The sequence below is a fragment of the Hyalella azteca genome, unplaced genomic scaffold (genome assembly GCF_000764305.2).
Source record: "Hyalella azteca isolate HAZT.00-mixed unplaced genomic scaffold, Hazt_2.0.2 contig4675, whole genome shotgun sequence".
Lineage (NCBI taxonomy): Eukaryota > Metazoa > Arthropoda > Malacostraca > Amphipoda > Hyalellidae > Hyalella > Hyalella azteca.
In genome coordinates, this window is record NW_025934886.1 from 265,958 (window position 1) to 286,331 (window position 20,374).

The 20,374-nt window shown below is 36.5% G+C and overlaps 2 protein-coding genes across 3 annotated transcripts; one reads left to right on the forward strand and one right to left on the reverse strand.

Annotated features, from left to right (window-relative positions):
* Window positions 1-3,955: 3,955 nt before the first annotated feature.
* On the reverse strand, window positions 3,956-7,387 carry LOC108673806 (myotubularin-related protein DDB_G0290005-like). Of its 2 annotated transcripts, none has more exons than XM_018161678.1 (2): window positions 7,085-7,387; window positions 3,956-6,033 (listed from the first exon to the last, which is right to left on the reverse strand). In XM_018161678.1, exons 1-2 carry the CDS (start codon window positions 7,323-7,325, stop codon window positions 4,703-4,705), a joined length of 1,572 nt encoding a protein of 523 aa, XP_018017167.1. In that variant the 5' UTR covers window positions 7,326-7,387; the 3' UTR covers window positions 3,956-4,702. The 2 variants fall into 2 exon arrangements, with proteins under 2 accessions (XP_018017167.1, XP_018017166.1); XM_018161677.1 differs by having other exon boundaries at window positions 7,028-7,387.
* A 9,684-nt stretch (window positions 7,388-17,071) lies between these two features.
* LOC108673769 lies at window positions 17,072-20,143 on the forward strand. The gene is made up of 4 exons (XM_018161640.2): window positions 17,072-17,101; window positions 18,651-18,764; window positions 19,660-19,798; window positions 20,077-20,143. The coding sequence occupies exons 1-4, from the start codon at window positions 17,095-17,097 to the stop codon at window positions 20,141-20,143; spliced, it is 327 nt and encodes a 108-aa protein (XP_018017129.1). The 5' UTR covers window positions 17,072-17,094.
* Window positions 20,144-20,374: the final 231 nt, after the last annotated feature.

The following is a 20,374-nucleotide window of genomic DNA, read 5'->3' on the forward strand; positions in this document are numbered from 1 at the left end:
ATTCGAGTTTGGAAATTGTGATAAGCCGCGACCGATATCAAGCGAGGTTAACTTAATTAGAATTATTCAAGTATATACAATTATGATTTTTAAACAATTCCTATGACGATTTTTGAATTAACATCTGCATGATTTAGATGCAGATGTTCCTTCCTTGCGTTGTAAATTTTGATATAAATTTCAGATGTTTGAATGTGATCAATTTTATTAAGGCCGTTTATCTTCGCTGTTGAATTCCTTAACTCCGTGACTGTCAATTAATTTAAATGCATCATTTTAAAATTGGTTTACCTGGAAATAAGAAGCTCGTCGTAACCTATCGATCAAATTAATCTAATATTTCGCTTGTTCGTTCGTCTTTACTTGCAATCATCGATGTCGCGGTAGCGCTTATCGGTAATCATGGTTATAGCCTCAATTTTTTATTCTTAGTGCTGAAACTTTCCTCAAACTTGAATTTTTTGTGACCAGATCCTGCAGCCAAAATAATGTTTTTAAGCGAGCCACAGCTTCTTGCATTCAGTATAATAATAATTATAGGAGTGGACGTCATTATAATAATAACGATCAGAGTGGACATCATTATGATAATTATTATCAGAATTTAATGAATAGTTCCGTGATTCATTGCGATGCAACAAAAAATTTTTGCTGTTTGGGCTTCCTCAATTTTTAATAAAAAATTCATTGTAATTAAGGGTTTGTTCATTATATGTTCAGTTTTAAGATGCATTTTGATCTCGAAATTGATTATCTCGTTTAAGAAATCATTCGACGTGAGCCAAATGTGCTCAGATTCACAAAATTTAGCTTTGACTGGTCAGAAAAAACTGTCAGAATAGTAATTCATTCTTTTAGCCGTTCACTCGATTATTTAACTTAATTATTATCCGAATCTTTACTTGACTATTATTATTATACGTGATTAATGAATTAACTTGAGGTAATGCTAATTGATAAAAAGATTTAAATAGATTTCATCTCTGGCATGCGAAGTTCTGAACCCGAGTACGCTGCATTAATTTTAAATATTGCAAATAATTTGTCTGCTTTTCAAATTTTCTTTTAGATTTATTAGGCTGAGTAACATTTAACTGTGCCTTCCATGCTGTGCTTCGCAGACCTGTCATGCTGTGCTGTGGATGCCTTCCATCCTGTGCTGCCTCACTTATTTGTTTGAGTGCAGCAAGTTGCAGTTTAAGCACCAGACCAACCGTAGATTTACTCTAAGAAGTATTTTTTTTAATGTAAATTTTCTAATAAAATTACCTGTAACCTCCGAGATATATATATATTCACGATAGGTAATAAAAATTGATTACTAAATTTGATTGATTGATTTTCATTGCAATTTCTGAGCGAGGGTAAAGGTATTTTTGTTACATTTTAACTAACACTTCTTATTTGTCAGGAATTATATAGTAATTATAATATATTATATAGTTATTTGTTTCTATAACTTAAGTTGTCATTGTTCTTCATTTAGGCAAATTTAGATCTAATTGTAAGGCTTGATTCAACTGTAGATCTGAACTGTTGATTGTTTTATAGTTGTCACAAAATGATTTTTTCCTGACTGTTTAATAGAACAAATTTTAATTAAGTTTGAATGAAATTAAAAATTCTAAGCTTTTAATGTTTGTATTCTTTCACTGATTAAATAAGTTGGCCGCTAACTTCAAGCGCGGCTTTATAAGCGTGTCTTTAACATTACACTCATAATAATAAGTGGGTCGTATTTTTAAAATAGTGACTCACTTTCTGCACGTAGCACTGATACGCCCCCGGCCAAACTGCGTCAGGATGACCCTAACGCGCTTAAACAGTGCTTCGCAATTTGGGCAAAGTCTCGCTTATTTTCGTTAGTGTTATTTCCAGAATCTAATAATTCTTTTTAAATTGAAAATGGTGGAGTGAAAATGAATAAAACTTAGAAATTTATTTACTTTATAATCGTCAAAAATGCTGTTCAAATTTCACCAGTGTCAGTTCAACCGTTATTGAAATAAAATTTGTATAAATAACTTTTTAACTTCAACTGAGTATCCGTTCAGTCGTTTCCTAAGTGCGTTTTTCGGTTAAAACTTTAATAATTCAACATTAAATATCAACTTGCTCAAGGACTTCATTTGCTCTTCAACCGTGCAGTTGCAGCATGAATTTCATAACATAACATAACATAACATAGTGATGTCGGCGCTGCAGTGTAGGCCTGATGTGGCCTGTCGCCGATTCTTTTCCTTTTCGTGCCTTGTTCACAGAAGATCTAAACTCGTGTCATTTGACCGGATCTTTTCAGGACTGACGATAGTTTGAAGTAGCTACTATAGACTTCCACCGGGTTCGATAAGGAGCTAGGCATTTCAAATCTGAACATATATTTTTCCATAGCTTTATCTAGTCTGTTCTTGAACGCGTTCATACTTGGAGCGCCAACGATGTCATCGGGGAGGCTGTTCCACATGTCGGTGATTCGAAGCGAGAAGAAATTTTGATGTCAATCAAAACATAGATGAACATAGATGGATGTCAATCGTTTCAGAACTTGTGATGTCCGGTGATAGCTACAATGAATCATCATCGAATACGGCCTCATTCAATGAATTCATTCACTTCCTAACTGCGCCTGTGGCTGCACTGATGGCATCGATGTCAGTACGTGTGGCCGGCCCTGAATATTAACAGGATTCAGTTCATTTGGTCAATTCATTTATTGATAATTTTATGCCTTCTGTGCTGTGCAGTTTACATTATCATTCTTTTCTATTTATTTTAATTTTTTCATTTTCTGTTGCTTAGAATTTCTGAAATTTTTTTAATCAATATCGATGTTTCACTAGAAAATGTTCATGATTTCAACATACACAAATTACACATGCATAGCTATTTGCTCGAGTCAAGATCCAAATTCGTATTTCCGATAGCGTGTGTATTTTGAATTTTTAGTTGATAAAAGTCAAATGACCATAAATTTATACTAATTCAAAGAGTGATGACTTTCTCATGCATTTTATTGTTTGCACGTTGATGTCATCTGTGAGGTTCATCCTTTTCAACCAAAATCTTCACTCAGAAAATGGATGGGTCATATTGTGCAAATAGTGACACACGTTCTTACGCACCCACGGCATGAGCAGAAAGCGAACGTACGCCAAACTGAGTCAAGATGACCCACACGATTCAAAATCTGTGCACAAAGTCTTACATTTCTACTATTGTCACAGCCCATGAGATGTCAATTCATGCAATAATAATTCAAAAATAAATTTTAGTAATAAATTGATAACTTACGACTATTAGGGACAAAAAATACGGGCACTTACATATACTTTTACTAAGAAAAATCAAATTTTGGGAGATGGATCGATGAATTCCTGCCAGGAACAAATTATTGCTTCGGTCTACTTATAAAAATGTGCAGCTTCTGTTCATAATTTTATGACCAAAATTGAACTCACATGATTGAAAAAAATCATACACATTAATATTACATCATCATAATTGTTAAAACAATTTTTTGAATTAATGCCCGTTTTGCTATTGTCTTCAAACATCAAAATATATAGTTTAAGAAACCATAAGCAATTGATACAATCACAACTTAATCAACTAACACTTTCAAGAAATTTAAAACACTTAAAACTTTTAACAAATCTAAAACATTTGAAATTATTTATTCAAACAAAGTCATATAATTTATTTCGTCTCATCATGATATGCTATGTTAGTGCTTCTTAATTAAAATCATTTTAAAATGAAATTGAAACTGCCAAATAATTTAATCAATACGGAACAACAATATTCATCCTAAATAAAATTGACCGTATTATGCAACTATATAATTCCAAATGGCGTCCATCAAGTTCCGTCAGATTGAAACATTTATTTAATTGAATTTAAGACTTAATGTCATAAAATAATTAATCAAGTTCAAAATTATTATATATATGTTTACAGTATCATTTCAGTTATTAAAATATTTTAAGGGAATAATTAATAATTCTTTCATCAAATCACATTCAACCCAGAATTAATTCAAGAAATTATCTCATATAGTTCGAAAAAATCGAACCATCAGCCCAGTTATTGTGAAAAGATGTTAGAATGCCGAACTTGCGGAAAATGGTGGCTCGTGGTTGATCAAAAATATGTGATATTTAACAACATTCGACCACATACACAAAATATTATTATACATAATATTATATATACTGCTCAGAACACATCAGCAATCATTAATGAACTTCGGACGCAATTCCCCATAACTTCAAGATGAAATTACTTTTTATTTTGTTTAAATAAGTTTCGAGAAATAAAGTTTATTTGTGCAATGACTTCAGTGAAATTAGTCGTGTTCGTAATTTCATTAAATAAATAATGTTTGTAATATAAAAATTGTGCTTATTCTAGAAATGGCAATAACAGCACTCAATGTTTTAGGAATGGCAAAAAACCGGACTCAAGTTTCTAGGAATGGCAACTCTGCAAAATTTCGAACGACATTCAAAACATTCCAACTTTTTTATGGTCTAATTTAACTATATTTACAAATCAATGGTCTAAGTTAATCGATGAATGCATTACTTTATTCTCGTTCGAGAGCAATCATATAATTCTAGCATATAATGACTACACCATGTTTGTAATTAATATTATTTATATCTAGAGCAAAAAATCACCTTTAATGATCTCTTACAGTTCATCAAATCGCCGACTCCGAATCTTTACGAACAACTACGGCGTCGTCGTCGAGGAATCCTTCGTTGTCCTTAGCGGCGTCGTACTTTCGGTCCCGGTTCCGACTTGGGTCCCGGAAGTTCCTGGCTGTGGTGCTGGAAGCTGGAAAATGAGCTCCACGATCTCGGTTATTTTTTTCATTTCTCAAAGGAACATCGTCCAAGGATCCGCTACTGTCTCTGTTTTTAGGTGTTGGACTGATAGTGTATGAATCAACTGATGATGCTGTAACGGGGCGTTCAACATCGACGCTGCGGTGGGATGAATACATGGGGTTAGACCGGGTCTGGACCGTGACCCCGCTTGGGACGCTGAAGAATGAGTTGGGGTCCGATGAGGGTTGGGTGCTGCTTGACGAAGGGTTCCTTACTGGAATGTTTCTGGGGTTACTGCTTTGAGAGGGTCTGTCAATTTTGTAATTTCCTCTGTTCTGCTTCCGTGATTTGAAAGTGTATGCGAATAATCCAAATGCGAGTGCTACGGCTAGTACACAAAACGCGGCTGTTATTACTATGGTTATGTCATCAGTCTTACTTAAAAGTTCAGTTACCATTTGCTCATACTGCATTCTTTGTAGGGAATGTTTAACTGACAACAGCAGATAGCTAAGCCAGAAGATGACCTGATCATTTTGTTGATCCCAGTTCATGTTTGACAAGGACTTGTTCATTTCGTTCATTTTTTGCACGCTTAGTTCAAGCTCCACGACCAACTGTTCACTCAACTTATCCGACATAACTCTTTCAGAAGCGTTGAAGGCTATTTGTAGTGAAACTATCATTTCTGCAGCGTAATAAGCCTCTTCTGAAGACAATTCTTCGCTGGATTCTTTGTCTGCCCGAGCCAAAATTTTCGAATCAAATGAGAGGCTGCGTCCAAAATTTTTGGTTCTTCTGGGAATGTTTAAGCGTCTTCTCGTGCTTTTGGTAGTTTCAGGAGGTGTGGTAGTCATGGAGGTGCTAGTTGTTGTAGTAGTCGGAGGTTGAGTTTCAGAGGTTGACGTCGTTACTGATCCATCAGTTACAACTAGATCTAGGCTCGTAGGAGGAGCAGGAGTGGTAGTGACAGGAGTGGTAGTGGTAGTGATAGGAGTGGTAGTGGTTGCGTTGGAAAACACGCTACCATTTGTTCCTATGGGGTTCAGAGTTGTGTTAAGAGGATCAGGCGTCGGAGAAGGAGTGGATGCCGGTGGGACTGTGGGTGGATTTTCAATATAATTTTTTATATCCAGTGCTAAGGATCTTATGGCTTCGAGTGCCTCTTTCGTCCGTCTCACAATTTCGGGAGGGAATGTCACTGCAAAGAGATATTCATCATTAATTTTATAGCATTTGGCATCATTTGAGCTCGAATTTTGTTCGGATATAACCAAATCAAATGTTAAAGTTAACGTTCACGATTGTCATGGACAACATTCTAGCAAATTGCTTACTTTTAAAATTCATTTATGTTACAAAGTGAAAGGTAACTGAATTTTTAGACTTCAAAATTAAGAAGAAATTTATAAATTAAATCATGGAAATTAAATCAATTTAGAAAATAAATCATACTATACTAAAAGGCTAAATGTTTGAAGTCATACAACAAATGTCAAAGTTGCCTTCTCTTGATAATAAAGAACCAGATGACAAAGTCTCACTCATTTCTCTGAGTGTACGCTCATGTTTGAGCTCACCACAGCTGTGCTGGCAGACCGTCTCAGTGCATACACTGATTTCGATAGCCAAACTGAGTCAGAATGACCCACACAGGGACAAAAAGTGCATTACGTGCAATACTATATGGATATAGCCTTACTAATTTCCCTTGATGTACATTTTGAGCGTAAAACGAGTTTCTGTCAACCTGCGTCCTCGCGCGGGCTACCCGCTTCATGTCCAGCCTTGACACCAAAGCGATGGCAGCGCGAGCGAAATAATTTTCATAATTACGCTATGCTTTGTTCAGACGTTCAGTTGAACGTACTAAACGTTGTGCATGATATGGAATCCGGATCTTGCTTTCAGAAAAATGAATGAATCATATTGTCCAAATAGGGACACACTTTCAGCGCGTAAAGCCCTTATAACGGGACAAACTAGATCAGGATGACCCGCACGAGGGAAAGATGCATCGCTATAGCACTGCAGCTTCAATTAGCCCGCGCATTTCGATTCTTTTTTTGAATATATTTAGATAATTTAAAATCAACAAATATTATGAACTTAATAAAATAAAATTTATCCGCTCGTTTTAGTGTAAATCAGTAAATGAGTAACGACGAATTGAGCAATCAAATCTATATACTTACGATTTTGATTTTCGATAATTTCTTGAATGTCTCTTTTGTGCAAGTGCGTGAAATCACCTTGACTCTGGGAAACTGGTCCGATGATCGGAAGCTTGTCCCCATCCGCAATTTTTGATTCCGGACGCAAAACTTGCGGAGACTGGAAATATTTCAGATGGTTCATAGTGTGCGTACGTACGAGCATATTTAGGTGGTTCTCTTGGGCGTGAACCATCGTGGTCAAGTACAACCATATCAACACAAACGTAGGCACAATGTTCTTCATGACGAAAAACCAACATGAATATAAGACCGTCATGCTTGTTGTGTTGTATATATATAGTCACAATAAACTAATAAATTTAGCTAATTAATATTAGCTTTTTATAAATTATTAGCTTTAGCTAATAAATATTATCAAATATCTAAGAGACAAACCATAAATGATATTCAGCATTAGACGCCAATATTTTTCATGTCCAATAATTCGCACGTTTATTCGCTCTTTCGGGCCATTAAATGGCCAGTGCAGTTTAACTCAATTAGGATGAACTGCTTGAGTTTCTTCAAGTTATTTAAGTGTCACTCATGATCATATAAATGATCTTCCGCTGCGTGATTGTTCGAAGAAACACCGCACGATTGGATGAGTACGTAAAAAATCCATTCGATTGTCAAATGAACCGAGTATATTCGATCATATTTGTGTAGATGCAGCATTATTACTATTTTGAAAACGTCATTCATTCATTCTGTTATTTCATTCATCATCAGCTTTTCGAGTGGTTGAGGACATTATCATTTTACAATTATCTTTCCATGGTCAGAGTCACTCTTGCTTCTCGGTTTTTCAAAGACAATATCTGTTGTAGTTTGTCAAAAGTTCATTCTAATCTTTCTCCAATGATATAAGAACTTATGCACAACACAAACGGATGAATGTGGAAAAATTTTGTCATGAAATTCAGTTCATTTAAGAGATGTCGTCGATTTTGTCACTAAATTCAGTTCATTATGAGGTGGCGAATTGCTGGTCAACTTAACATCAACTTTTCACAGCAAGATATCAGCGTACTGGCTTCAATGACTGCAGTCTGCAGTTTCCTCGTGCAGTCTAGCCGACCACGAGGAAAAACTACACTTTAGAATAACTTGATAAGTTAGAAAAATACCACAAATTTCCCTTATATGTTAGGCACTACGGCACCAGATGTGCATGGGACCAAGCCATAGCACAACTGCCGGTGTCTCGAACTTTGTCCCAGGCCGACAGCAACTGCCTGTAGCTGCCACCTGTGGCTCTTTGGTGCTCAAACCTCCCCTATTACAGTGATATTTCTCACTGTGTTCATAAAATTCATCGCAATTTTCCCAGATTTTTTATTTTCACTACCGTATCGATTTCCTGGTGCTTCGATCACGAGTCGTAACGGGCCAGCTAGCAGCTACCATTGCTCCCACCTTCCACTTATGATTTTTCGATGTTCAAACCTCCCAATTAATTAATTCACAGTAATTCATACTACTTTTGCATGGTTTCGTACTTTTATTTTCTATATTCCCCAATGGACATTCAGAATAATGACTTTATTATATTGTCAGAGCCGTCCGTTCAGCTTTCTTCACGCAGCACATGATATGCCCTGTTACGGCCTGCGTTGCAACAGATTACTTCCGCAACTTGATTAATTAATAGTACTGGAAATTTTGGTCAACCATCTCCCTTTGCCTTCTATCTCTTTGCCCTCATCTCCATTTACCCTCATCTCTATTTACCCTCATTCTCATTCATCCTCATCCGCCGTACTCACATCCAGAATACTTATCTTGTCGGGTTATTACCTGAACCCGAGAATTTATTCTTAGTGGGAGAATAAGAACAGATTGAAGGAAAAAGAAGAAAGAAATGGAGTAGAAATTTTAAATTTATATTGAAGTTTGCATATGTAAACTAATATAAAAATGCAAAATAGTTCTTTCCATGGTCGAAACGAGAGTATAATGGAAGTCTTCTCGTTTATGTACAATGTGGGTTTGAATTGATTTTGATGCAATTAGAAAACTCATGCTTTATGATTGTGAACGAAATTATAGGGATAACGGGAATGACTAGATTTGCGATAACAGGATTCTAAAATCAGCAGAATAATCAAGCCGGTGAAAGGCAAAGCTTATCTGTTATTCATAATACTCACATATGAGCAAAATTAATTTTTTCGAATACTAGGTCTTGAAAAGTTTATAAGTTTCCTTCTGATCTAGAGAGTTTTTCTTGAAATTTATAGACGATAAAATTTCGTGATGTGTGTATATATTAATTATCTAGAATACGTTATTGTTTTTTTAAGCTTCCTTGAAATGTGGAGAGTTTGTATTATGGTGAGTTTATAAGTTTGGAGAGTTTGTCTGGAAACTTTAGAGAGCCTAAACTTCATTTGTCTTGGGAAGTTTTCAAGTTTAGAGAGTCTGTCTTGAAACTTTAGAGAGCCTAAACTTCATTTGTCTTGGGAAGTTTTCAAGTTTAGAGAGTCTGTTTTGAAACTTTAGAGAGCCTGAACTTCATTTGTCTTGAGAAGTTTTCAACTTTAGAGAGTCTGTCTTGAAACTTTAGAGAGCCTGGAGCTTATTTGTCTCGGGAAGTTTTCAAGTTTAAAGAGTCTGTCTTGAAATTTTAGAGATCCTCGAGCTCATTCGTCCTGGGAAGTTCTCAAGTTTAGAGAGTCTGTCTTGAAATTTTAGAGATCCTCGAGCACATTCGTCCTGGGAAGTTTTCAAGTTTAGAGAGTCTGTCTTGAAACTTTAGAGAGCCTGGAGCTCATTGCCCCACAGGTGAGAGTGAGTGTCGGCACAGGTGTGCGTGACCAGCACGCTACACTTGTACTCATATCGCTGACTCATGCCATGAGTCTATTGCTGCTCCAGCGAACTCGTCCAACTTTATTCATACGTGAGTAATTCATCAATGTTTTAGTTGAAGCTGTCAAATTTGAACATTTGATGTTATATTTACAACAACGTCGTTGTGGATCGTTTATTGGACCACATAGCGACCTGAACTAACTTTATTCATAGGCGAGTAATTCGTCAATGTTGTAAACGTAGCATTTAATTTTGGCCATTTAATGTTATACTTACAACTACACCTTTGTTGTGAACAGCGTTTTAAATTACCAACGACATCATCTAATTTTATTCATGGATAAGTAGTTCATCAATATTATAAGGGTATATATCATTCAAATTTGAAAATTTATTGTTATAAATAATATCTCTAATTTTTTAGCATATACGCAGTCTTACAATAGCTGCAACATTCGAAGATGTGACTCCATTCCTGCACAGAACCCAACATTCAAATTAAAACATTAAATCATTTTGAATTAACTCCGATATCTGCAGTATCGTTACATGTAGTTTAATTTAATAATTTAATTTAATGTAATAATTTAAATAATCGCTACGGTAATAATAATTTATAGAGTCATTACTTTCAAATTATTCACTCAAGTATTTTAGATTATTTAGAAAATTTACTTCATTCATCACTATTGGTTGATTCAATATAATTAAAAAGTATTCAATGATTATATAATAATTTTCATAGCACGCTATGAGTTTTCAACGATTTTTAAGTAGAAATTTAAGTGTTTAAACACACTCAGAGAAACAAGTGAAACTTTGTGTAAATAGCGATACACTTTTTGGTGTGTGTGGGTCATCTTGACCCAGTTTGACCAGTAAAAAAGCACGCATCAGTGCTACATGTAGAAAGTGTGTCCCTAATAAAACAATATGACGCCTTATTTTTTCAGAGTGATCATCGTGTAGATTATTAAATGTGGCAGAAAAAATTTAAACCAGTAATCAAGTCGTTACTGAAGATGTTCTTTTACGAATAATACACTAAAAAAATGAATGGATCACACTGTCAAAATAATGACACACTAACTTACCCAAGACGCGAGCATACAGCGGACGTAGCATGTATACTGACACGTTTTTTTGCCGGGCGTGCAAGTTATACCTTTTTGATCAAGAACAAAAAAAAAATGCATTTGTTGACCCAGGCCAAAAAGTGCATCGTTATTTAGACAAAATCTCACTCAATACTCTGAGTGTCTGAATATTCCTTCCTTAAACTAATGCACCTCTAGTCAGAATAATTCAGCATAGTCAGCGAAAAGGCTGTCTGATCCATATCACTGAGAGAAATGAGGTTGATTTTGTCGAAAGTGATACACTATTTATGTTAGAGTGGGTCATCCTCACTCTTTTGAACTCACTCATAGCGTTGAGTAACCAGTGAGCTGAACTGGAGCCCCCATAAAATAAGCATTGTGATGCCATTGATCAACGATGCACTTTTTCCACTTTAGTGAGTCATCGATCGTAACCGGCCAGTTCGGCTCGAATCAATAATATATACGTTCGCTAGCTGACGATTCCTTGAAATGGAAATATCACCCATTTCTTTTTCTGGGGGACATGATTGGGCTCTTGACACTCTTTTAATGTTAGCGTGACTGTATGAGTCTCTCAAAGATACGCTATCGAATGTATCAACGATCAGCCGACAACTTTTAAGTGTCACACCATTGGCCGCACGCAAACGTTTCTTTTGCCGCGCAACTTTGGTGGAAAAATAATAAACTGTCGTCCTTTTCCTCGTGTATTGATCAAGGTTTTTAGATTTTAAACAAAAATCAAACGTATTTTTAGGCAAGGCATTCGAATTTTTGTCATTGATTAATTTTTTAGACCCGACTAGGTTGCACGATTTTAATTTTTCGTTTAAATATAGACTTAATTACCAGATTTTATTTTCGGATACAGAAATTAATCGCTTGAATTATTCCTATTTACATTTTTACTCATAGCATTTCTCTATTTTTATTCTCTAATTATTGTTTTATGTCTGTGCTACATTACTATTATTTTTATTTAATTTTGTAGAACAAAATTTAAAAAATTCGGGCATTTTACATGTAGTGGGAAAAAATTTATAGAAGAAAACCTCTACTATTCTAACACTACGAAATACAATAAATAAATCTTGCTCGTTACCCCCAAAACACGAATACGTTAATGAAACCATGAAATTTCAATATTTTTGTGCTTGATTGACATTTGAATGACAACATGTTTAACCTTATATATTTAACCACTATATTTAACCGCCTTGTGATTACACCCCAGCACGAGACATTCAGCTGAATGATTCATAGTTCAGACAGCATGCATTATTTGGGCTCGTGTCTGGTCCCAAATGTCACGTCATTTTTTTAACCACCAAAATGTCAGTGGGCGGGAACAACCTGCACTCAGAGACACTTATGGGTCATATTGTACATATAGTGACTCACTGGCTGCGTGTAGCATTGATACGTCCATATTTCTGGGCTAAACTGTATCAAGTTTACCCGCATGAATGTTAAAGTACATGACTATTTGGACAAAGTCTCATTAATTTATCTGAGTGTAACATAGGTCGCGTTCAGTGTCAATTAGGGGTATTGATAAACATTGCTAAATTCAAAATCGAGTAATGTAATAACAAAGGTACATTGGCTTAAAAAATCTGATGAATGCTTACCTTTTGAATAACGTGAGTCTGAAGTTAATTTAAAAAAGGTAAAGAGCGGAGACTATCAGTCTTGTGGATAAATTTGTGTGACATTTCAGGCAACTGATCCCGATACTAGTTAAGAAGTTCTGTGGTGCTGTGGTGCTGCGAGGCTGCGATGCTGTGGTGCTGCTGTGTTGTGGAGCTGTGGTGTGGAGCTGTGGTGTTGTGGAGCTGTGGTGTGGAGCTGTGGTGTAGTGCCATCGTGCTGCGTGAGTTCTCTCCCACCACCTGCTAAGTCAATCCATGATCGAAGTGAGCTATAGAGTTAGTCACGCCAATGGTCAATCCAATAGTCACGTCAACATTTAAGCCAATGCTCAACAGCTCAAGCCAATGGTCACGCCAATGATCAAGTCAATGGTCACGCCAATGATCAAGTCAATGGTTCGCGCACTCCATTTCGTGCAGCTAAAAGTTAAAAATTCAACAATACGCGCGTGTCGCTGTTGAATTTTGAGGACTCCAATAAGGTGAAGTTGTTTTAATATTGCAATATAACGCCTAAATTACGATGAAAGTCTCAAAAATATACTTTGTCAGTGAAATTTATCAGACATGAATAGTCACGAACAAATATTAATTGGGACATAATCACGAAAAATTACAAGGAGAAGTTATTTATTTACTAATCGCAAGAATATTATAGCGGATATTTATCAGAAAAATAAATGGGTTACATTGTCCGAATAGGAACACACTTTCTTACCCACACTTTCATATCACAAACAAAGATTGGACGTTGCGCAGCAGTTTTGTGAGGTCAAACTGGGTCAGGATGACCCACATAACCTCAAAAAGTGCCCATCTGATCATCTATATTTTTCAAATTCCAAATTGATTGTTTATTTTAATAATTCAGATACTTTTTCCCAAAGAAAATGAAGAAAACTTGGAAGTTGATGAATCAGTCGTTGCAATTCTGCATTATTCTTTTTTTTAGCTAGCAATCAATCATATCAGTTTCCGTTGATTACCTAATAACGATCTAGGTTAACGATACGACCGAGATAAGAAGTGTGAAGCTAACTTATCTCTTCTTATCTGCTCGTAGCCACGTTCGAGATAAATTTGATGCTTACATTACTTCAGTTCACATAATGATTAACTTATGAACAACCTCAGAAGATAATGGTAAAAGAATAAATTTCACAGTCATCCGCAATGATTATTCTAGTTATCAACTGGATTTTGTTGTTGGGAAAACCGAAAATCGCAAGCAATCGCTGCCACCTTCCGGACGAACGTTGAGAACCGGCAACTATGCTGCAGGACTCAGTGCGCGACGCATGCCAGACCAGAATCCAGATAAAATCTTCAGTGCGAGTCTGACTGCGATAGGGAGAGTACGTTCGTCATTGATCATTTTCATTCCCTGCTCCGTCACGGCAGTTGTCAACATTAATCATGAGTGGTGAGTAGACAGACATACGCATCGTTATGCATGCAACTTTTATCAAATCATGAGGAGATATTTTAAAACTTTTTGTTCGTTTAAATTCAGTACGTAGTTTGAGTGAACTAAGTAATTATAATTAGTCATTGTGTAACATGTTAGCACCTTTCGCACCCCCTTGCTTTTCTTTCGAGGTACTGGCTAAATGGTGGTAGCCTAACTAGTCTTTGCACTGCTTCTTGAGGCGAGCCTTTTGATCCGACAGCTTTAAAGTTCACTACTGCATCACCATGGAGACAAATGTCCTAACAACGGTCCAGAAACAACTAGATCCGACATGAACACTTGAAGACAATTATTCCGCTACAAATTCATCCGTCGATATTGGTGGCTAACAATGCGACACGCAAACGTCTTGGTTTCTGGCAGTGGCAAGCATATTTATGAACAATTGGCGTCTTGGTACAGTCAGACTAAGCACGAAATTGAATTTAACGTAGTTTTAGCTGCTTAGCACTCTCTTATTGAATGCAAAACATTTTTGGTCTATTTTGAGTTCTAGTTATAAAACCTCTCTACCCTAAACCTATAACAGGAATAGAACCACACTAACTTCTTTATGTTGTGCGACCGACAATCTTATTGCCGATATCGTAGCGAATATTACACCCTTCTTCCACTTCATGTATTGGCCCTTGCGTGTCGCGCTACTATAAGATCTTGTTGCATTGTTAATTTGTAGCTTTCAGCCTGCAAGAAGTGGCGATGCCAGCGCCCCTTGCCGGCGTCGATCTTTGTCCGTTCCATGGTTGCCAAATGGTGGCAAAAGAAAATGGCCAAAAACGCTCACGAAAACGGCTAAAACTGGCTAACTTAGTAACTTTCTATATATCTATTAGTAAATTGGTAATTTGCGGTGTCTCAATTCAATTTCCCGGGTTTCTTTGCATGGAAAAATGCCGTAAGTCTATGGCCATCTTAGATTTTTGCCTTGCCCACGAGGGCCAACGCAATTGAAAAAGGACGTTAGTGTAGAATTAGGCCGGAAAAAGGCCCCTCTGGCTACCCTGGACCGTCGTTCCGCAACCTGCAGTCCTGCATTTATGGAGCCCTGATTGGTGGATGCAAGCGCATGCGCTCTAATCCAGCCCTTTACACTGGACACTGAACTTCTAAATGGAATTTTCCAGAGAAAGAACTGGATTGTTACAAAGCAATATGAATTATTATAGATACATTTAAATAAAGCATGAATGTATTTATTCGCATTTGCTACAACTCTATTGAATCGGAGCTAGCACGTTAGTAGAAATCAAAGTTTTTAGAGTATTTTTTTTCTATTTTTCATTTTCACGAAATCAAGTCGCACGAAAAGTGTATGAAAAATAATACATTTATCTTGGCTCGCTCTTTGGCACATTCACTTTACAGATCTAATCAACATGTACCTAATAATACACAAATATTATTGGGAATTACTAATACTATTATTTTGGATTATTCAAAACAACGTTAGAAACGGGCGGATGGGGTCAAATTATATTAACTCAGATTAGACAGTGTATTTACAATGTTTTGACGATACTGAGTACTGATTATACTGTATAAATCATATCATAATGGTGCCACGCAAATAATTTATTGTAGAATCTATATGTGCTGAATATATTATCACCGATTCTGAATCACGGACGTAGTCTTGACGTGATCTAAGGAAACCCGTTTGCCACGATTTCTACGTTCGGCTGATTTTTTGATTCAGCAGAGTTTTTGATTATTGATGGTACGGTAATTATAGTTTTAAAATCTTACTTGTTTTTGAAAACTCTCAAGTGTGATTACCTGTTTTCCAACCTGTTCCGTAACCTGGTTTATAACCGGTACCGCAACCTGTTTCGGAACATTTTCCGCAACCTGTTTTGCAACCTGTGTCACAACCAGTTCCTAAACCTGTTCCGCGACCGGTTCTGCTCGTAGCCTGATCCGCAACCAAGTCACAATCTTTTCGGCAACAGGTTCCGGAGCCTGTTATCCAACCTGTTGAGCAACCTAGCTATTCCGCGAATTGTTCTATAGCCTGTTCCGCAACCTGTTTCACATTCTTTGCCGGAACCTATTCTGTAACCTCTTCTGCAAGCTGTTTAAAAACCTGTTCTGCAACCTATTCCACAACATGCTCCACAGCCTATTCCGCTACCATTTCCGCAACCTGTTCCAGAACCTGTTCCGCACTGTCGAAGTCGTTGTCATGCCGACGCAGTTCCTAACAAGATCCGGAACAGACCGGACCTCATACGGAATATTAGCTTTGGATAATTGATATGCCGATTCACTGATCCTTTATGTTGTCAGGAATACTTTAGGATTCGCAAGTGCAGTCATTATTTTGAGTCATGCTTTGCTAAATTTCCGCCTTCAATATTTCTCAAGTGAGACTTCATGTCAATGACGCGACGCTTCGACTTCAGGAAATTGGAGTTTCACAAATAGCGATTCACCTTTGGTACCTATGTGGGTCATCCTGATCCACTTAATTTGGTCCGGCGAAAGGGCGTATCCGTGCTATACGTCCGATTTCTTCCCGGGCTGTTGGTGGTGATGAAATCTGTCATTATTTGTACGAATTGATCCGTTAATTTTTCCGAGTTTCTTCTTACACACGTCACGAGCAGAGAGAGGATGTGGCATTGATACCTTGCCCTTTTGCCGGGTGAAACTGGGTCATGATGACTCACATAATGAGGCAAAAAGTGTGTCGCTATTTGGACCAAGCCTCGCTTATTTCTCTGAGTGAACCGTAAATATCATCCATGCGACCGCACCATTCAAATGCCATCACCAGCTTCCATGTTAGTCGATATATCGGGCGCTGCTGTATTGGGTGGCACGAGTCTAGCGCGCTGCACAGTTCGTTGCTGGCTTGCATTGAAGAAGCATTTACTTCCTCTTACTTCCTTACTTCACTTTGATCTCTTACTCGACAGCATGAGTGGTAAGTAACTTGACTTTTATCTGTTACCTGACGACACGAGTGGTAAGTAACTTAACTTTTATCTCTTACTTGACAACATGAGCGGTAAGTAACTTGACTTTGATCTCTTACTCGACAACATGAGTGGTAAGTAACTTGACTTTTATCTGTTACCTGACGACATGAGTGGTAAGTAACTTAACTTTTATCTCTTACTTGACAACATGAGCGGTAAGTAACTTGGCTTTGATCTCTTACTTGACAACATGAGTGGTAAGTAATTATTTAATTAACTATATCGAAATAGATTTTTTTTCGGTTAATGCTTGAATATACAATTGGTTTCATAAAAATAACTCGATCAATCTACTCTGGATAGAATGGATCGTTATAATTATTATTCATATTTGATATTTCTAAATAGTTATCAATTGTTTCACAGCGTTGTCAATAATATTCATTTGTTCTTGTTTCGACACGCTTACGACACGTTGACTGCATGACCTCAGCGTTGACATGTTGAACTCGGCATTCTTTGCTGTATGCGTTGTCTTAGAAACAACATTATAACATAAATCAACAAGAGTTAGCTTTATTTTCTCCACAGATCTATACACGATCTTAAATCCCATTCTGAAGCGAACAATGAATATAATGCATTAATTAGCATGCACAATTAACCTTTATGTTGCCGAGTCTTTTATCCGGACAAATTTCGCGATTTCTTTTTTTTTAATTTCGTTTTTTGATAAAAATTTATGATGGCAGTACTACCTCATTAAATCTTAAAAATTACGTATAAGAAGAAAATTTTTACCACTAAACCTACAAATTTACTAGTGTATTTGGAATTATGGGCTTTTTTATTCACGGACTTGGCCTTTTTTAGGCCATCTGACTATATCATCTTTAGGATTCTATAGGTGGGTCGTGCTGCATTCAACGAGTTAAAAATGCATTGTCCGATATAGCATGACAGTTGCACATAACAAAATCACGAAGATCGATCGGCGCGCTATATAAGCAGTGACCAGAATACTAATGCTCGTCAAATTCTCTGCTGATCAACAAATTTCCTGAGAATCAATGGTAAACCTCTTCATTCGTCGGAAATATTATGATTAATTGTGTAAATGCGCTCGCGCCCAATAAATATGCATTCCGGCATTGAAGTTGATGGGATCTATATAACGATTTATTACAAAACTGTCTAACTCTCTCTCTAGATCTATGCTTTCAAAATACATAGGGTTTGACGTCCGAAAACCCTTCATTTTATGCCTTTGTGCTCAGAACGCTCGCAAAGATTTGCATCTTAGTATCATGTTGAAATCTCGAGATTTCAATGAATTGCGTTTAATTTTTCCCATCATGCGAATTCTAATGTGTTCATTTATGTGCCTATATTGATAGTCTAGTGTCCAACGGTATGCTTTTATTATTGTTTTAGTATGGTACTCGTTATAGGCCAAAATCGGCCTGTTGTCGATTCGTGTTATGCTCATAACTTATTCACTGGATATCCCACCAAAAATTTTACCCGTTAACCAGATCTTTTAAGACTGACGTTACATTAAATAGGTGCTTACATTTAACCTATTCTTTTTAACTTCTCCCTTCGTTAAAGTTTAATGTTTATTTGCTTGTTTTGCAGTTAACTTCGAAGGAGTTCAGGCGGCTATCGCCAAGAACGCGACGATCTTGGATGTGCGCAACCACGACGAGGTCGAGAAGGATGGCAAGATTCCAGGCTCCCACAACGTCCCTCGTAATTCTATTCATTTTATTATTTCATTCATTGTATTATTCATTATTAATAATAATATATTCACTATTTATTTCTTACTGATCATTTCTAATCGATTATGCTTTTTAATTACTTTATTATTGTTTGTAAAAGAGAAAATTATATATCGATGATGCCAGAAGGAAATATTAACCTAAGTAGCCTAGATTTACTAATTTAGATAATAATATGATTTTAATCAGACATTTCGCCTGTGATATATGTGAATTCTTTGTTAATTGACGACTCTTTCTATTATTTACAAGAAGTACAGTTATTTACTATGTTAATATACTAAGATGTCTTTCTCTCAATTGAAAACATTACCTATAATCTTTTAGGATATTTTAGTGAATGTCTCGTTGGCAGAATGTTTGGCTCCCCAGTCTAATATATGATTTTTTAATACGGTATATTCTTCTTGAATAAATAAATTTGTGCTCCAATTTTCAATTCCAATTTCAATAACATTACCAAGTTACCAACTGTTAATGTTCTGATTTCTATGAATACTCTATCCATTTCAGGACGGGATATTCTGCCGACTAGTTTTCTTATTCGTTGCATCATTTCTTTCATTAATTATCGTGGTGACTTCACTTCAATTGATCAGTCTCGTGATTTTAACTTGGGTTCAACGTTTCGCTATCCGGTCTTTCCAGCCGTTTTTCCGTATAAAATTAAGTCATGTGTATCATTATTATTTTATTTAATTGCCGAAGCTCCTGTAGACCTTCCAGACAAATGTCGTTGAAACACCGTTTAAGTTTAACTAACGTTAATTCAACGTCAGATTTCTGGGGGGTGCTCATAATCTATTAATCACCTCCTCAGTGCCGGAGTTGGAGCTCATAATCTATTCAATTACCTCCCCCAGTGCCGGAGTTGGAGGCTCATAAGCCATTTAATCACCTCCCCAAGTGCCGGAGTTCGAGGCTCATAATCTATTCAATCACCTCCCCAGTGCCGGAGTTGAAGGCTCATAATCTATTTAATGACCTCCCAAAACAACACTTGTCAGACTGACAGGGCGATAGTTGCCGGGGCTGCTTTTGTCACCTTTTTTGAACAATGGTGTTACTTGAGCTTCTTTCCATTCGGACGGCAAAGTTCCTTCGTTCAAGGTTTTTTGAAAGAATACTGTCAATGCTCTGGTAGATTGCAATCTATCTTGTACAATTTCAATATTCTTATTTTATTATTAATTTCAATAATGTATTAATTTCAGTAAATTTTTTATGTATTAATTTCAGTTAAATCTTATTTTATTTACTAAAATTAATTGTAATTCCAGGACGTACCAGGGATCGTTCAGCGACTGGGTGGCCCACGGCGGCGATGTTGACAAGCACGATCATTGAGAGCTTCGAGCTCATCATTTTCACAGCACAATATCCTTCACTTAACGTCTTCAACATATTTGATAAGCTTTAATTTTCATACGACATGATTTTGTTATAAACTTTGCTCGCTATTACGTTTACGGAATTTGTTCACGTTTATATTTACGTCATTCAGCCATTTCTGAAGGTCGCATGCAAGGTGAACGAAATCAGAACTACTGAACTATGCTATCTTTTTTCCGTAGAAGA

Bases quoted from the DNA above. Each gene is read 5' to 3' on its own strand.
- LOC108673806 (XM_018161677.1), bottom strand. From the start codon at position 7,325: ATGACGGTCTTATATTCATGTTGGTTTTTCGTCATGAAGAACATTGTG. The intron at 6,034-7,027 runs GTAAGTATATAG...ATCTCTTTGCAG, and splicing joins AATTATCGAAAATCAAAATC to TGACATTCCCTCCCGAAATT.
- LOC108673769 (XM_018161640.2), top strand. The intron at 18,765-19,659 runs GTAATTCTATTC...TACCTCCCCCAG, and splicing joins AGGCTCCCACAACGTCCCTC to TGCCGGAGTTGGAGGCTCAT. The intron at 19,799-20,076 runs GTCAGACTGACA...TTGTAATTCCAG, and splicing joins GACCTCCCAAAACAACACTT to GACGTACCAGGGATCGTTCA.